The sequence below is a fragment of the Sturnus vulgaris genome, chromosome 2 (assembly GCF_052056855.1).
Source record: "Sturnus vulgaris isolate bStuVul1 chromosome 2, bStuVul1.hap1, whole genome shotgun sequence".
Taxonomy (NCBI): domain Eukaryota; kingdom Metazoa; phylum Chordata; class Aves; order Passeriformes; family Sturnidae; genus Sturnus; species Sturnus vulgaris.
Window position 1 is genome coordinate 89,047,531 of NC_142244.1, and position 19,566 is coordinate 89,067,096.

General features: G+C 40.7%; 1 protein-coding gene across 2 annotated transcripts in view; it reads right to left on the reverse strand.

Annotated features, from left to right (window-relative positions):
- The window catches only part of AFF3 (ALF transcription elongation factor 3), a 322,998-nt gene that overhangs the window by 265,103 nt on the left and 38,329 nt on the right, over positions 1 to 19,566 (reverse strand). For both annotated transcript variants that reach the window (XM_088160033.1, XM_088160032.1), the window contains exons 2-3: positions 7,966 to 8,086; positions 1,913 to 2,767 (exon numbers count right to left, since the gene is read on the reverse strand). In XM_088160033.1, the coding sequence (XP_088016159.1) occupies positions 1,913 to 2,767; positions 7,966 to 8,086 (976 nt within the window). The remainder of the gene's footprint in view (positions 1 to 1,912; positions 2,768 to 7,965; positions 8,087 to 19,566) is intronic.

Consider the following 19,566-nt stretch of genomic DNA (forward strand, 5'->3'; position numbering starts at 1 on the left):
TTTTAAAACACCAAGCATGCTTTTGGTCCACCTCCTTCAACTCCAGTTGAATGTTTATATTCTGTTATCAAACACTGTTTCATTAATACTGCAACACATAAAATCTATGAGAAATTGGTTAGTATTTTAGTAGGTAACCTGTAGTCCACTCTCTCCTACTACAGTCTACATTGCCATCAGTAGCTAAACAAGTTAAAAGTGATCTCAGCTATGTCTCCTCATCTAGAAACTGCAGTATAAACTTATGCTTATGCAGCAGCAGGGATTACATACAACAAATTAAATTTTTCTTTCCGGAGGTAGACAAATTTGGAATGCAAATGGTAAATCCTGAATTTCAGACAAACAAATGATTGCCTATCAGAACTCCTTCCCATACTAGTCCTTAGAGTATTGCATACATGTGAAGGGGGTAAATTTGAAAGAGCCAGATAATTGCCACAGGCATCTTTAATTCTAACAACACTTCCCACTTGCAGATAGAAGCACAAGTCTGAAAGAGGTAATAATAGCTAAATGGATATTACATCTGCCATTACCTGATCTATCTGCACAATTACAGCAGTTTGTGAATGCTAAATTTGCTTATAAGATCTGGCTTAAGAGCCTAAAACAACTCCTTTTCAGGAACAACATATCACCTACATGTTGTTTGGAACTGATGGAACTTTCACTTAGAGAAAAATCACAGAAATAATTGCTTCCAGAGAGATTTCTTTCCCAAACTAAACCCAAAGGGAATACAAGAATCAACTCCATTTCTGAAAAGCAGGCATTAAGAGGCCAGAGAACTCCACCAAAAATTAGATTTTTCCTCTCCTTTAACAATGCCAGAAACAAGATTTTAAGACTAAAAACATCGCAAGACACACCACAGCTGTCAAAAAAAGAGTAAACAATCATTGCCTCTTCTCTGAGAAAATCACAGTGATTCTCTCAAATAGAGTCCTATAGTCCTATAAATACTATAAATTGTTGAAGTCATGGGAGATCTATCAATTTGCACAAGATGATGTGACCATCTTTGTATTGGCATACAGGCCTTTGAATACACCCTTGAAAAAAAACAAATCACCCTTTATTCTGCCAAAACTAATCACTTCCTTCCCATCAAAAAAGACCAAATAGTCAAAAAACAGACAATCTCAGTCAAAGTAGTAAAGCAAAGTGTCCTCCTGGCATAAAAGGAATGTGAAATAAATGAATATACAGTAAGTCCAAGCAGTCATGTTTTGTATCTATTGCTGATAAATAAATGTGTCTAAAAGCTTTTTCAGACACATTCTCATACTTGTAGCATAGCCAGGTGTACTGAGTCAACCCACTACACCAGGTTTCTACAGACGGAAATTCTTTAAGAAGGAAACCTCAGTGTTCTCAGAAATTGGCTTGAAACACAAACAGATACTATTAACTAAAAGGAGAGTCTCATCGCTGTATTCTCATCTATTCCACAGATTTCATATTGTGTACGTAATTCATTTAGATTGTGATACTACTTTGACATTGAGGATGGCAGAGCTATTTCTGGTCACATGCACATCATTTTATCTTTGCCAAAGAAAGAAATCAATGAAATATGAACAGTAAGAAGCAATACACCTGCCTAGAAAAAAAATTATCCAGGTTTTACAGATGAGTGCTCAGGAAAGAGTCAGTGAAATAATATATACTACTAGAAAATGTACCATTGTAGGAAGTGTTTTGATCCTGAAGACAATGAGCATTTTGCTGTTGAGATATCTTTAAATAGGCTGCTATTTGCAATATACTATATCAGTGTTACCAAAAAAATCAACATGCCAACCAATATGCTAAAAATATGTAAAGAGGCAGGTGCAATAAAACACCATCCATCCATCCATCCATCCATCCATGGGGGGTCTGTCATAAGAAATATAAAAACACTTACTTCTTCTTGCTTAGGAATGCTGAACTTGGTGATCTTTGACTTGGTCCTGGCCGAATCAGGCTTGCTGGAAGGCACTCCCCGATATGACTTGGTTGTCTCTGCTGGTAACTTCAGCTTTGGAGACTCATCAGGAGCCTGGTCTTGACCATCCATCGGCCTTACATAAGCTGTTGGCTTCTGCTGACCCACACTGGGCTTTGAAGCAAGAGAGGGTGGGAAGTTTTGGACGCAGTGCCCTCCACCATGCTTTGCTGGCCTCTCTTGGACTTGGGTTCCTCCTTCTGAGCTACAACTGAGCTTCGCTGGCTGCTGGACTCTACTGATGTTGTCTCCTAATGTGGCCCTCAGCGAGCTTTGCTGGGCAGTATTGGAGGAGGAGGAGGAGGAGGAAGAGGAGGTGGAAGAGGAGGAGGAAGAGGAGGAGGAAGAGGAGGAGGTGGGACTCGATGCATAGCGTTTTAGTTTCTCCAAATTGGATTTTTGGCTGGCCAGTTTGAAGTCACCCTTGTGTGACTCCAGCGATCGGTGTCCGTGTTTGCTTGCTCTCTGCTGCCCATCTGAAGTGGCATTATGGCCAGCCTTCTGCCAGCCCATCGTGGTACTTTTGCTCTGCTGGGCAGCTAGGGATGCTGGTGTGGAAGAAGTAGTGCTGGAAATAGGAGGAGGAGGAGGTGGTGGTCTTGAGTCTGCGATAAGATGTTCATCAGCCTTGGGGAGAGCTGTCTGAGGAACCCCAGGTTTCGGAACCCCAACGAGATGGCTCTGGTTGGACCGGTCAGTTAACAGGTCTTTCATTTCATCGTAGTTGCCCAATGTATTCTGGATGCGATTGGAAAGCTCATCCCCCTTGTTAGTCTGCAAAACAAAAGTTGAGTGTTCTGCTACAGTCAACATAAGAAAAACAAAATTCCCTGCATGCTTCTGCTGAAATCCGTATTGAAGTGAGACTGCCTTATTCAGCAGCAGCGTTGAGGGATGAAATCGAAAATCCTTATTGTCTCTGAAGACACTTGTCAACATCTTAAATCTACCCTGAACTGGAAAAGCTATAAAGGGCCTTAGAGTATATAAAAAAAAAGAAATCTATCACTGATATCACGCTGTAGTTAAAGTATATTACCTGGAAACTGGAAAATTTATTATTGCAACTGCACAGAATGGTTTGGATTAAATCTGACCATGATAAAACTTTTCCTGTAGCCCAATGCAAGCTCTCCTTCAAGTCATGAATGAAAACACTGCATTCCCAATTTCTTCCTCTGCCTGCCTAAGTTTTCATAACCATCTGGGAAGCCACACAACATCCCATACAAGCACTGAATGAATTTGTCAGTCTAAGCCAGCCAAATGCTCTGAGGTGACTCGAAAACAGCTTGTGGGAAATGGGAAAAGTACAGATTATGTCCCTTCTTTGAAAATGCTCTGACAGGGTGCTCATTCCAGGGCACTCTGCTCTTGTTAAAAAAAAAAGGTGAACAGAATCCTTGCCAAATTCTTCACATTTTTCAGTGCTTGCTGTGCATAGCAGGGGACTATAACCACCCTTCCTCCCCTTTAAGATTAATTATTGTCTTAAAAATGATCCATTTACTTCCTGACTGAAAAGGCAGAAGCTTCACAAAGAAATAAAACAAGCAAATAAAACATACTGGAAAAGACTTAAAATTCTTGCTTTAAAAAGCCACTGTAAGTAAAAGGGTGTATCATTAGCATTTTTACAGCAGCAGAGATTTTTTGAATCCTGCCAAGATTCAGGCGTGTGATGTCCTTTGCTTTATATTTTCAGAGGAAGACAGTAATGAGGCAGTGGAGTTCTCCTTTCTCTCTTCCAGACATGGAGTCTGAATGGGAAAACTCTTATTGGTTTCAGAAGGCCAAGCTTTCATCTCAAGACTCTCTGTTTCAGAGGAAAAGAGAAAGAAGGACAAAGAAGGGAGTAAAGGAAGTGGAGAAGATCCTCTTAAAGTTACATTTAAAAACACAAAAGATGTAGCAACCACATCAGTTACTCTGGAAAACTGGGGTATGTAAGGGGAGGTATTCAAGGGAAAGTCCTCAGTTTGGAATCTTTTTCTTTTAGGGCTTCCTAGTAGAAAACGTGAACCCAGGCAAAAATGCACACTAAATGAGTGCTGTGATTGTCACATGCAAACTTTTAGAGGTCTACAGTGGAAGCATTCTTATGTCTAACAGTAGAAGCAGTCCTGTTTTGCTTTGAATTTTCCCCCTCAAATTTCAAGGACACTACCTTGTACCTGTAAAATACATTATACATAGCTGATATATTTTTGTTACTATGCTAACAGAGCTAAATATGTATATCAGAAATATATACTGAAATGGGAGTACGAAGGGAAGAACATGAAACATCTAGAACATTGCATTGGAAACTTGGAGTAAGATGGCTCAAGGCTCAACCACTACAACTGCTACAGATCTTCCCTCTGCACATGAGGCTGTTACTGTCACAAAGATAATAAGCTGCTATGGAAAAAAATGTGAAGCATTGACTCACAGAGAGCAAACCACTTTAAAAAAGGGTGTTCCTTCACGTAACAGGAATCACATCAATGTCCTAAAGAAGAGGAAACTATTAATGAAGCTAATGATGTGGAAAGCATCACAGACATCTGAAAAGGAAGAAGGTTGGAGATGCACTCACATGTCTACTGAAGTCAATGAAATAACTTCTACACTTGGGCATCTGCTTGACCAGCAGAATTGTGTTCCAGAATGCAGAGAAAATTTTCCTTTTACCCAGTGCATCTCTTTATGCTTCACTGGATCCTCCACTTTGTCTGGATACCTTGTAGACAAGTTTTTTTTCAGCTTCCCTCTATGGCAGGAAATCTGCAGCCAGAGTGTATATGAGGTCTCTTCCCCTACCAGGAGCATGGCAACAATGACCACCAAATGGAATGGGGCCCCTGGCACCCACAAGTCTCCCACATCATGGACATCTTGTGAGGACAGCTCTCCACCCGTCTGCCTCCAGCTCCATGAACATAAACAAATTTGTGTGCAGGGTTTGCCCCTAAGAAGACCAACTTCCCTAAAAGAAGGTCTGTTTTTTTTGCCGATGGCTGCTCTGTGGATGGAAAGGAAACAAAAGCCTAATTGCAGATTATTTGTAGACTATCAATACCTCAGAGAAGCCATCAGGTTGTCTTCTACATGGATGTGATGTGAAGGTCACACATAGACATCTTCTATTGAGAGGTTCCAGATAACCACAAGAATAACTGCAACAAACTGGTATGATGGCATATGCTGACAACTGGTCTGTGCTGTTTATTCCTTCAAGATGCACTGGGGAGGCTTCAGGTGAGGTTTTGTGTTGAGCTGATCTCATACAGGAGAGTTCACCTACATCCTCTTGGGAACATGATGGGATCTGAGATAACTTGTTATGAGCTTTAGTTTGTCCTATTATCTTCTCTGAAATATTGCTGGTCTTATTTAAGCATTCCCACAGGAAAAACATGATCACAAAATGCGTAAGTAGGAAAAGCATTCTGTGCAAACATGTCTAGCTTACAGTGCTCTGATATTCTTCTGCAATGCAAGACAAATCCAAGCATTTGAAGATGGCAACATATAACACTTCTAAAAATAAACCTGATGGCTGCATGGAAGGCCATCAGAATTTTTTCCTCACTAAAAATACTCATATAGTTAATGGGGCAAGGTATTCTGTCCAGAAAATATCCAAAACTAATTTCCTACTTTTTTGCTGCCCTGTAGAAGATATTTTATGTAGAAGATACTGGATTTCCTGTAATCCTTCATAGAGGGTTGCTATGGATACTTTGAACAGGAAAAGGGGCAACCCGAAGAGTCAGGATTTTTGAGGAAATTCAATGTTACAGTAGTAGTGATACATGTCAAGGTGAGAGAGGACGTAAGATTTAAGAGATTTCCAGTCTGCCTTTGATTTTCAGATATGGTCTTATGAATGGCATATCCATTGGCTTTAGCCCGTGTTTCTCAAGCCGTGCAGAGGAATACTGAATTTAATCAGAGCTTGCAGTGAATGTGTGCTCTAACTTCATTCCCCTCTGGAAACCCCTAAAAGTTAAGCATGATCTTTACAGGAAGAACAAGTGGATTTCAGTTTTGCTTTTGCAAAAAGGTTTCCTCTTTTGCAGTTAGGCTCTCTCCACAGTAAGATCAAAATGCCCAAGCCACAATTCTTTCACCCCACACTGAAGGTTCACAAATGCTTGGCTGAGTTCAGAGAGCCCAATGGTCCATTGCCAGTGTATACATGACATCCAGAGTATGCCACTGATAAAAGTTTTGATGTCCAATACTATCAGAACGACTGATCACCTCAAGCAACTCTGTCACACCAACATAGCTGTGAGTTACACTACTGTCCTGGCTTTGCTTTTCCCCATGTTTCCTTGACAAAGCTCTAGGATGTATTTCTGCAAGACCTCTTCACACATTTGTTCAAAATAGGGACACAGTGTTTAAAGGTAGGAAGCAGGAATGGAGCTATTATTCTGGTTCCCTCATAGGATTATCCACTCAGTATCCTCTCTCCTTCCAGAGACAGCAAGGATTTTTCATCAACTCCTATTAAAGCTGATAGAATTATACCATGATTGCATAGATGTGCCTTCTGACATCCTAACTCAGAAACTACTGGTGTGTCCATGGCGCATCACTCATGACAGTCAGTACATTGGCACAGAAGTAATAATCCAAGTGATACCACTTTTATAAGTGATTTGAGCTTCAATATTACCAGCTTGAGGCACCACAGACAAAATACTACTGGGGACCCAGCAAAAGGCCAGGTCCTTTTTGTGTGTTGTCTGTTTGACTGGACAAAATGGAAAATCATTAAGTCTTCACTGCAGCACAGCCCTCAAGAAATGCCAAGACACAGCTGACTTATGCTTTCCAGGCTTTCTTCCATGGATTAGCCCTTGACTGGTCTCACAGTAGACTTTTCAAGCAGGTCATTGAGGAGTTCAAGACACTTGATATGGTTTCTAAATGCCTTTGTAATGAATCTGAAATCTGGGCAGCTAGAGGTCAGCTTCACGGCAGACAGAGCCGTGTTCCTTCAAGGGACATGGTTTGAAAGTAGTAGATCTTTCTTTTTTATTGGGGACTAAATACAAGCAACAATTTGGAAGAAGAGCAAGCTAAAAGCTGACCCTGGAGCACAAGAATTAAAACACAAGCATGGAAGTCAAAGCAGAAACCAGGTGCCAGGTCCCAAATAGGTCTCCTGGAAAGAGGCATTAAAGCACCGCAAGGGAAGTGATGCAGTATGGAGGTAAAGGCTGTTACAGTAACTTGGATGTTTCTGGAAAGGCACAGCAGAAAATATATGATGATGGTTTGATAGGTACAGGCAGTCATTGGTTACATCGAGGGAGAGGAGCAGCCCCCATCGGACACTGCTCTCTGGTCCTGTTCACCATTTTCAATCTTCTGCAGAGTGTAGAAGGCCCTGCCTGACCTTCTAACAGGGACTGATGAAAGACAGTTGTGCCTCATCAAACTGTTGTTACCATGAGGAACAACACAGGGAATTGAGACTCCTAAGCTACTTCTGCCTTTGGTGAAGGAAAAAAATGTATAGCAGACAAATTTTCTTATTATCTTGGTAATTCTTATAGGGAAAAGAAAAGAAATTTCAGTGCATTAACCTTGGCCAGGGCACAATATTTACAGTATTGCTTGACTTTCACATATTAGTCTTATACAATTGTTTTCTTCTAAGTATTGCAAAAACAGGATACCTTCACCTTCATCTCCTAGTTTTAATTCCATCTCAAATATTGCTGGGATATTTCTAGTTTATTTCACTCTTGTGTGCTGCTAAACACTAGAAGTAGCTTTATATACATACATACATATAAATATAAATATATATAAAACCTGACTGTGAGTGAATCATGCATGTTCTCCAGGAACTTTGGGAAGCTAGCACTCGTGGGAGGGTGATGAAACCTGGACAATGGCTTCTGCAGGCTACATTTTTGTACTGTGGAATAAATAAACAAAGATTTGCCCAGCTGGGAAGCATCTACCTTGTACGGTTCACTGAAGAGGGAATAGCTCGTGTTAAACGTGCCATTGTCCTGCTGGGCCTCCTGATTTCTCCTCTCCCATTCTTTCCTTCGCAGCACGTTTCTGTCTGGCTCATAGACACTGGAGTTAGGAGAAAAAAAAAAAAGAGAGAGAAATAGTTTTTTAAGAGTTAAGAATTAGAGGGCACCATATAAACCAGCGTGCATTTAAAAGTTAAGAACTCTGTTGCAGACAGATGGCAAAAATAAGCACAAACATGAATCAGATGAACGCCAGTTCAAGTAGGCTGGGGAGGTTCAGGTCTCTGGGAATGCTGGTGTTTTCTTCACACAGAGAATAGATAATTAAATTCTTACAGAAAAATAAAAAAGAAGTCACATGGTAGGATCTAGTCTGTACAGAACTTCTCTGCTTGAAACGTGACAAAGGAAATATCGAAGCAACTTTGACAAAGACTAGAAGTTCTCTTAAGGCAGATGGTAATTACAGCTGTGAGTAAACAGAAATTACGAACATGTTCCCACTTATGACATATCCTCTGAGTGTTGTATGAAAATGCTCCTTTTTTTCACATGGATGTGTTTCTGTAGTGATTCTTTCATTAACCAGTTCCCTAAAGAGCTGTTAAAACTATATGCTGTAGTGGTTTCCACAGTTAGGTTGCTTCTTCTGATCTCTGCTAATCAGCCAAGTTGTGAAACTACTACTGAAACAATTCCTCTTTCTGATGGATTTGACACTATCACAACCACAGAACATGAATAAATGAATAGTGGAACAACAGTGTATGTATGGCTAGTAGAGTGTAGCTGCAGACAAAATAAAATCACTGCATTACACAACAGCATTAATTTTTAGAAATTAATCTTAGTTCCAATATAGGCATTCAGAATAAAAATTACCTTTTTTTATTTTCAGAACTCTAGTTTAATACATGACAACATAAACCAGAGAATCCTTATTCTGATTTTCTACAGAACAACACCTTCCAGGTTTACACGTTTCAGTTGATTATGTTTTATTCTCGTCACAAAGGAAGCCAACATGTCTAACAAAGTTAACATGTTATTTCAGGACAATGTGACAAGTATGCTGATTCCTATTTTGCTTAGCTCAGCTAATGTTTTTCTTCTGGCACAGTAAATCTGTAAAGTAGGAATATATATTAATGTCATGGAAGTGCACCATGTGTTAATAAGATAAACGTTGTCTTGCTAACCAGCTTCCCAGTTAGCAAAACATATGTTGCATTGGCTACCCACGTGATGCTACCTAGTATGCCTCAGGCAAGGCAGTCAAAAGGCCAACAGCTATCTAATTTGAGACTTGAGAGAGCTGAAAATACATAGGATATGTTAGATGCTATTAGTGTTTTAAAACAATGCCTCAACGGTCACTTAATGAACAGAAAATTTTTTGTTTGCCTGTTGATGCTGCTAACTCGACCTGGACTGCAGAGTGGCCTTCTGATGGGTCTGAGGGCAGATGCCAGGGGATGAGCACAGATCTCAAACACAGGAGTTCATTGTGAAACACAGGGTTTCAGTACAGCAGGTTGGAGACAGCATCCAAACACCACCTTGTTTACAACCACTTAGAGGTCGTTGAGGGTTTTTGGGCTTTTATCCCATATTTTTCACGAGCAATGCATGTTATTTACGCCAACACCCTCTCCTTGAAAAGCAGTGTAATGATAAGGGGATCGTAGGGATGGAATTTTGGCATGGAAAACGCCTTCCTCCAGAAAGAAGAGAATGGTGAAGGCCTCCCCATGGGTTCCTGGGAGTGAGATCACCTGCTGCTCATGCTGCACACGCTGCTGAGACCAGAGGCAGAGCAGTTGTCATTGAGTGGTGTGAGAGCAGAGGTCTCAGTTACTACACTGTGCCATCGAGCCTACTCCTATCAGATGAGTCAGTTAACAACCACCTGTGTCTTAACCAGACTTTCTGCCACGCTTAATAACTGTTGTTAGGTTGAGTTTTTCTGGAGTTTTAAGAGATCAAGTTATAATTTCATCCTCAGCTACGTGTCCCCATCCAGAATCTCTTGACTCTTTTGAGATGCTTTGCATTTGTACTCTAGCCTGCAGCCAAATAGAGATGGGCAGCTTCCCTGAGATTAATTATAATACTGGTCTCTATCCAATTTCTAGTAAGTAAACAAGTGCAACATTCTTCACTAGGCCTCATACAAATTTAAAAATTCACTGGTGTGATACTCCTAAAGTGGAAGAACATATTTATCCCTTTATTGGACAGAGATATATTTGATGAAGACATACAAGTCATTAGGTCTCTGAACCCCCTTCTCAAATGAGTTCACTGTTGGCAATGCAATGCACAACCTGCAGTAATTCAGAATGATTATGCAAATGGCAGAACAGTGTGACAATGCCTAACACGCTATCTATAAGCAGTAAGTTAGGAAGAGCTACAAGTTGAGAGTTGTGTTCCTTTGGTACTACCAGATGGCAAAATGTCTAGCATTTGTGAAGCTGCTCCTTATTTGCATGAACATTACAGCAATCACATTTCCTTGAACGTATGTCACCAAATTTATTTGTTTTGGTTCAAAGAGAATACTGCCAACTGCTATAATTGTCTTTATTGCAAACACTTCAGTTAATGGAAAATGATTCTTTTTAATAGATTTCTTCTTTATTTTTTTTAAATTTGCAATTTAAAACAATCCCAGAGGTACCTTTTAATGTGTGTCTTGTTTCAATAGCTAAGCCATGAAAAACAAGCTCATGAAAACCTCATGACTTTTTCCTCATTGGACCATGTGTACATATGTGAGTGATATATGCATATATCTGTGTAGTATGCATGCTCAGTTTCGTAAGACTTGGAACCCAGGAACATGCAAACACTCACCTCTCAAAAGTCAGTGTCATTTTTATTTGTTTCATACAGGTCAAATTCCAAAAGGTTGAATTTTAACAGTTTTTAAATGGTATACTGTTATTTTTAAAATGTTGCATCTGTTTCAAATTCATGCTTAAAGAACATGAACCAGAACATGAGCAACAAGTCAAACACTTGCAGAAGTTATATATGAATAAAGGTTGTACTATAGAAATTAAATTATCTCATATTTGGCACATTGCTTTTTTGATTTATCTCAGCCATAAGAACTGCCAAGACACATACCGGATATACCAATGAATTGTTTCTAAATGCCACTGTCTCAGGCTCAAAGAGCTTTCAGCACACCACCAGCACTTCAGTGACAGAACCCTTACCTTCTCTGCTTGTTCCAGGATGTGTGGAATAATTTCACTCTCAGATATTTGCCAGATCAGATTTCCAATGGATTGCTAAACTTCTCAGAGTAGGTATGTTTAATGAGTTTTGATCTGCTGTGATACATTTTGGTGGATCACCTGCATGGTCCCCAGGCTTTGGCCATGCCCAAGGTGAGTGGTGGTGGCTCCCAGTGCTGATTCCCGATGGGAGGGTGGGATGGCACCAGCCTCCCTCCAGCAACACTCACAGCTTTCTTCATGCTACTCCTGCCATCAGAAGGAACCGTTTCCTTTAGTCCTTAATTAGAAATAGACAGAGATGGCTCAGGGGACAGCCTAGGAGCAGAGCAATAATTTTACCTGAAAACCTGGGGCTGAATTTAATCTCCTAAAAAGTCCAAAGAGTTATGTTGTCTCAGGCTAAGCTGAAAGAAATCATATAAAAAGCCTAAAGTTTTAAGTGCTGGAAAATCTCTTTTGCTTTTCTTTTCTTTTCTTATTTTTTGGGGTTTTTTGGTGGGTTTTTGGGGCGTTTTTTTAGCACACTATATCACTTTTTGGAGCAAATAAGGAGGTAGTGACAGTGCACCAACATATCCTCAGTTTGGGAACATCCAAATTTGCATTCAGAGGAAGATGTCCTTTTCCACAAACGAAGCACTGCACCTTCACAGAGGAATTACATGGTGTGCATTAACAATGCTGCTTGACCTTTTCAGAAACCACAAAATTGCTGCATCACGAAGGGGAGATTCTGGAAGAGTACTGTTATTCTCTTACAAGATCACTATCCTCCTAACAGCTGTCATCTTTCAGGCTGTTAAAGACACAGGTAGGTAAATTGAGGGTGAGATTTCTGGTACTCCCCTTTCTGGGCATCAGTTTATTTTCTGGAAAAGGAAAGGGGCTGTGACCCAGCCAGCTGTACCAGCATAACAGAGGAAGGTGTTACCACATGTATATAGAGACCTGGCCACAGTTTCTGAACTTATCATTTGCAGGACTCTACAATCTTGCCTTTACCTTTCCAGACCTTCCAATATAATTTTCCAGTCCAAAGACTTAGTTCATTATTCTCTGAATTGTGAGGGCTTTGCAATACCCACATACACACTCATCTTCCTTCTACCTCCCTATGCACATAAATATTGCGATATAGATTTAGCAGGAGTAGCTTGTTTGTTTGCAGTTAATGTTTACCCAGGAGGCTGATCTCCTTCACCTTGGCAGCTACCTGTGGCACTTAGCACAAAACATTCAGAACCTGAAGTCTAGACATATTAATTACGAAAGCAGAGCTGATGGCTTCATGCTAACAGGCAGCTATTTCTTAAACTGGCAAATCCACAGTTCCTGCGGGTTCCTGGCAGTCCTTTGCTAGCAAAGGCCTAGTTCCCAGGGCTGAGCTTCTTTCCCAGATTTTGTCAACCTCCCCAACTTTTCTTAAACTGACCCTTCTTCTTCCATCATGAAATTAAAAAGCTCCATCAAAACGTCATCAGACTACAACACCCACTCCTGGCGTCACGGGAGTGACACCATCCCCAAGCTGCTGGGTGCAGATCACTACAGTGCTCATCATGTTCCAAACAACCAAAAAAAAACCCCACCTCAAAAACACAACCCGTACCCTAACTGACTAAAAGATATGTGCATTTCAAGAATAAACCTAGACCCGTGAACAAGTTTTCTGCAAGGACACATACATCTTTGAAATTAAATTTTAGCACATGGTCATTTTTGAATTATGAACAAAGTTAGAACTGCTTCAAAGCCATGGAAAACAGGCGATATTTCAAGAAAATAAATTTTAAGATGGTTTACTGATTATTCTCAACATTTCCCCACAAATTTTAATCTGGCACACAAATCAATATACTAAATTTCAGGCTGAAGTGAGGACATTTTCTTAAATATTTAATGGTCTAATTCTCCTCTGAATTACTACATTTATGCCAAAGTAGCTAAATAGAGTAAGTCAAAGGAAAAACTTACACAACACCATAAAAAAGCAGTCTAACCCTGATGCAGGACAGTGATTATGAAATTCAATTCAGAATGGAAACTGGATTCTGAATTTTAATGTACCATCATTCCTATATCTGTGGCATATTTTAAAACTCAAAAGGACAAGTCAACTGAGACTCTGTAAAGGCAACAGCCCCAAACATTTTTAGAAAATAGTCTTAACTCTAATGATTTAATTACAACAATTGAGGTTACAATTCTTGCTTGCTGAATTGCTGTCCTTAACATAGTAGTGTTTTCTATTTCACTGTCCATGTCCATATTTTTTGCTGGCCAGTTTCTAGGTACCAGTTCCATTTCCAGATAAGCATAACTGGTATCTATTTGGAAACTCATTGATAGCAGGGTATAGGGAACTCCAACATATGGCAACCTTACATTTTTGAGCATTAAATATTTTCTCTAATGGTATTTGAACTATTGCTTCAATAGTAACAAAGGGGTTGCCTTTGATGAACAAGTAGCATAATCAATAAAATACCTTCCTAGGTTACAACTGGCTATTTTTAGGCTTTTTGTCTATCCTAAACAGCAGAAGTTAATTTGAGGATTTTTACAGTATTTTTTCCCATTTAAAAACAGGAATGCCATGGGGTAAAGCAATTACTCTGATTTACTGTTTTCACTTTGATTGAACATAAAGATGTAGCAGGGTCTCAAAAAAGCAGTAACTTAACAAACTGTGCTCCTATCCACAGACAGATAAAGTACCTATTTTGCTATTTCAAAGAGTTTACCTCCAGGCAGCAGCACAGAGCAAACATCAATCAATGACATGTGTCTAAGATGAGATTGATGTTTACTCTCACAGCTTTTCATCTTACATCCAATAAATTATTTTTCCTTCACCAAAGTGCCTGGTTAAATTTCATTTTTCACTTTGCAGTATCAGTTTTAAAACTTTAGCTTCCAGCAATTTTAAAGCTAGGCTTCATTGATGCTTCAGCTTTTACAGCCTGTTTACAATTTGTATTAGCCATGAAACACTGCCGACCAAACATGAATATGATCAGGGGAGCTGAGCTGGGGCAGCTCTCACACAGTGGCAGGTGCAGGCTGGAAGGTGCGAGATTACTTTAATTATCTGCCTGGAAATTCCAAGTCCAAAACAGGGAGCTGCATTTTCAGGGGCAGATATATTGCATCCACCAAACAAATGGATATATACATATCATAGCTGCAAAATCAGCATCAGCATCACGTCTTCTGAGGGTTAACACTGGGCAACTGGAAGGAATCAGGGAAAAGCTAATTGTGGGTGCAGTTATTACCTTACAGGCACTCATACCTGACATTCACAAAATGTAAGTGCTTTGCATGCAACCTGACTGAATTTTAAATATATATCAAAACGCTGAGAAAACCTAGGGCTGCAGTTAAGACTGGGACCCAGGTTATTGAGTCAGAGCATCACAGTGGAGGAATATTTTAAAAATCTATTTAGTTCAACTCCTGCTTTTATAAGACTACCTCTTCCAGCCTCGCTAGAAATAAAACACGCACATTTTCTTCCCTCTGTGATGTTTTGCCCAATGAGAGAAATTGAGACATAATTCTAATTTACTTTTAGTTTCAGACAAAATAACTTCATCATATGATAAAAATTTACCCCTCCATACTTACATTACACATAGATATTCAAAAATTCACCACTCTGTACTAATAGGTAATCCCATTTTCAATACTTTATTTTCTTTTATAACCCTAAATCTGCAAAGTGCCTAAGATGGATGAAGATCTTAAAACAACAGTGAGCCAAGCTAAAAACAAAATGTTACAACGGCTTTAATTTTGCACTTCTCTAACAATATATTCTTTGAAAGTATATTCACAAGTGTAAAATTCACTACTGCTAATAATATTACACCTGGAATGAGTTTCTTTTTCTTCACAGTTCAAAATTAAATTTAAAACCTCCAGAAACTGAGTGAAAATCTTGGCTGCCAAGAAACAGATATTGTAGATGTGACAAAGTGTTCCTTTTGTATCCTCATCCATATTTCCCAGGTGGAGATTAAAAAAAAATTAAGAATGAAGAGCACAAACCTGACAAATCACAATGATACCCTTTTATTTAATTTTTAAAATGTTACTTTTATGTTGTATTTTAAAAATACAACAGCCCATAGCACCACAGAATCACAGGAAGGTGTGGGTTGAAAAGGACCTTTAAGATCATCCAGTTCCAAGCCTGTGTCCCGGGCAGGGACACCTTCCAGTGGAGCAGGTTGCTCAAAACCCTATTCAACCTGGCCTTGAACACTTCCACCCACAACTCTGTTCCATTGTCTCGCCATCCTCATAGTGAAGAATTTCTACCTTATTTCTAACCTAAACCCACCCTCTTTCAGTCTGGAGCCATTCCTCCTTGTCCTATCACTACATGCCCTTGGAAAAAGATCCTCCCCAGCTCTGTTGCAGGCTCCCTTTAGGTCCTGGATGGTGCCATAAGGTCTCCCAGGAGCCTTCTGTTCTGCAGGCTGAACAACCCCAACTCTCCCAGCCTGTCCTCACAGCAGAGGTGCTCCAGCCCTCTGATCTGCTTTTTGGCCTCCTCTGGACTCAATCCAACAAGTTCCACATCCCACCTGTGCTGGGGTGCAGTACTCTTGGTGGGGTCCCAGCAGAGAGGAACAGAGGGGCAGAATCCCCTCCCTATCCCTGCTGGCCACGCTGCTTTTGGTGCAGCCCAGGGTACAGCTGGCTTTGGGGACTGTGAGTGCCAATTGCCAGGTCATGTTGAGCTTCTTTTCAACCAGCACCCCCAAGTCCTTCTCCTCAGGGCTGCTCTCAACCGAGAGGATCCATTTTTTTCTGCCTAACCTAACAGTGCTGAATTCCCTGGGCTGCTGCTACACAAGGCTTTACCTAACTTGGTGATACCTCTGTCTGATCAGGTTCCTCTCCCATTGCTTCCCTGCCAAAGATGTCAGACACAAAACCCCTTTTCCTGTTTTCCTCTACAAGGATTTCTGCTATTTTCCCTTATGCATGGAAAACTGTTCCAGTTACAAACTGCCAAGCCCATGCCCGTTTTTTTCCTCCTTTGTATTTCTTCTTACAGTCCTTACAGTCATAATTAGTCAAAAATTATAGCTTTTTTTATTATTATTGGCTCATCTCTGTAGAAAATGTGCACACATAGGTAAATTATTCATACAGTCTTGGTCAGACTGAATGGTGCAATAAACTGAATTTACTCTTATCATTGCCTGATTTCTCGGATGCTCTGAACTTTTAAAATGTAATGAAAAAATTCTGGCCTTTTAAAAATCTATTTGACATTTTGCAGTAAGTGTTTAATACTTTATTTAAAATGTTTGTTGAACTTCCTTTTGATATGTTTGCTGAAAACTGGATTTCAGTCAATAAAGATTTTCAGTGTTAGTTTCAGTAATAAAAAAATAAAACTCATAAAAATTAACCTAATAAAAGTTCAAAAGTTTCCTGAAACTTTATAAAATCTAAATAAATTAAAAAGAGCCCTGAAAATTGTAAAAAAATAGGTTTTGCCTCTAGGTCTTTTAGAGGAAAAAAAACCCTCCTTGCTCTCATTTTTTTTAAAGCTACTTAAGTAGCCTGTACCTTCCAGGGAGCTCTGTACAGTGATACATCTACCCAAAGCTATTTGCAGGACTGCTAATACTCCAAGGTATACTTCACATGGCAGGCACAAATTGAAAGCTCTGCAACTGGTAGAAAAATTTTACCATGCAATTCTCCCTGGTATGACCTGACTTAAAGCAGCAAAAGCAAAGATTAGACTTGTAGAATTAGAGAATCACAGAATCACTAAGGCTGGAAAAGACCTTCAAGATCAAGTCCAAGCTTTGACCAAATACCACCATGCCAACCAAATCACAGCACTAAGTGCCCCATCCAATCATTTCTTGAACATTTGACTCCCCTGCATCCCTGGACATCCCTTTCCAATGCTTAACCATTAAATCAATGAAAAAATTGTTCCTGATGATCCAACCTGAACCTCCCCTGACATAGCTTGAGGGAGGTTCCTTTTGTTCTGTTCCTAGCTGTCTGGGAGAAGAGTCCCATCCCCACCCAGATACAGCCTCTTTTCTGGTGGTTGTACAGAGTGATAAGGTCACTTCTGACCCTCCTTTTCCCCAGGCTAAACAATCTCAGTTCACTTCTTCATAGGGCTTCTGCTCCATTGCCCTTCTCTGGACATGCTTCAGCACCTCAATGTTCTTACAGTAAGTGACCCAGAACTGGACACAGCATTCAAGGCATGGCCTCACCAGTGCTGAGTACAGGGGACAATCCCTGCCCTGCTCCTGCTGGCCACACTATTGCTGATACAGGCCAGGATGCCATTGGCCTTCACCTGGGCACACTCTGGCTCATGTTCAGCCACTGTCAACCAGCACTCTCAGGTCCTTTTCCACTGGACAGTTTTCCAGGCACTCTGCCCCCAGCCTGTAGCACTGCCTGGAGTTGTTGTGACCCAAGGGTAGGACCTGGCACTTTGTTTTACTGAATCTCATACAATTGGCCTTGGCCCATTGATCCATCATGTCCAGATCTCTCTGCAGAGCCTTCCTGCTCTCCCTCAACACTCCTTCCCAACTTGGTGTCATCTGCAACCGACTGAGGGTGCATTCAATTCTCTTGTCCAGATCATCAACTAAGATATTAAACCAGGCTGGCCCCAAAACTAAGCCCTGGGGAACAGTACCTCAGCCTTTTCCTCATCCTTGGTTACAGTGTTCCCCTCCACATCCAGTAAAGGACAGTTAGTTTTCTCAGCCCTCTTTCTTTTTGTTAATGTTTTTATAAAAACATGTTTTATTATCTTTCACAGTGGTGGCCAGACTGAATTCTAGCTGAGCTTTCGCCTTTCTAATTTTCTCTCTACATGACCTAAAGACATCCTTGTACTCCTTCTGAGTTGCCTGCCCCTTCTTCCAAAGGTCATACTCTCATTCTTTTCCTGAGATCCAGCAGAAGTTCCCTATTCAGCCAGGCCATTCTTCTTCCCTTCCAGCTTGTCTTTCAGCACATTGGGATGAACTGCTTCTGTGCCTTTAAGATTTTTGTCAATGTATGCTCAGCCTTCCTTTGTTTTTAAGGGCTGTTTCCCAAGGGACTCTCTGAACAGTGTCCTGAACAGGCTGAAGGCTGTCCTCAGAAAGTCCAGGGCAGAGGTTTTGTTGACCACCTTTTTTACTTCATTGAGATTTGAAAACAATATAATTTTGTGATTACTATGCCCAAGATGGCCTCTGATCAGCACATCTCCCACCAGCCCTTCTCTGTTCATGAACAGCACATCAGCAGTGCACAGAGGGGCACTGCCCTGGTAGTTGCTTACCAGATATGTCAGGAAGTTAACTTCCACACACTCCAGGAACCTCCCAGACTGCCTCTTCTCTGCTGTGTTGTGTTTCCAGCAGACAGCCTGCAAGTTAAAGTCTCCCACAAGAACAGGGGGTAGAGATCATGACATGTCAGCCAGCCACTCATAGCAGCTTTCATTTGTCTCTTCATCCTGGTTGGGTGGTTGGTAACAGACTCCCACCAGGACGTGTGCCTTGTTAGCCTTCCCCTTTTCTCACCCACAGGCACTCAACCTTATCATCACTATTCTAGAGTTCCCTACAGGCAAAACACTCCCAAATGTACAGAGCCACCTCACCACCGCTCCTTCCTTGCCTGTCCTTTCTGAAATGCTTGTAGCCATCCACTGCAGCACCCCGGTCGTGTGAGTTATCCCACCACCTCTCTGTCACAGTGACTGTGTCGTAGCTTTCCTGATGCACGATGGCTTCCAGCTCCTTGGGTTTGCTCCCCATACTGCTGCACTGGTGCAGCTGCACTCCAGCTGCACTATTGATTTCACACCAATGCTGGCATGCCGCCCTAGGCTCGTCTCTATCGAGCCTGATTTTATCCCCTTCCCACTTCAAACCTAGTTTAAATCATTAAGCCAGATCTAAGAGCACTTTACTAATACAGAGGTAAGAGAGTGTGTATTAGAAAACATTCTTGACATACAAGCAGAAGGAGCAAAACTTCACAGGATGACAGACTAGTAGCTTTAAGTTGTTAAATGATTTTGGTGCTGCTAAGATTCCCTATGAAACAGGAGTGAAAGATACACAAATTCAGCATCTCAGTGTATAGATTCTGAAAACCGTCTCCTGTATTTATATTCTGATTTTAGATCAACATTCAAAATCATCTGATGTCCAAAGCACACCAAAATATAGTCCTGAAGTACAGGACAGAGGATTGCAGCCTTACACAGTATTATACTTTCATGGAAAGCCAAAGCACAGTATTTCATTATGAATGTGTCAGC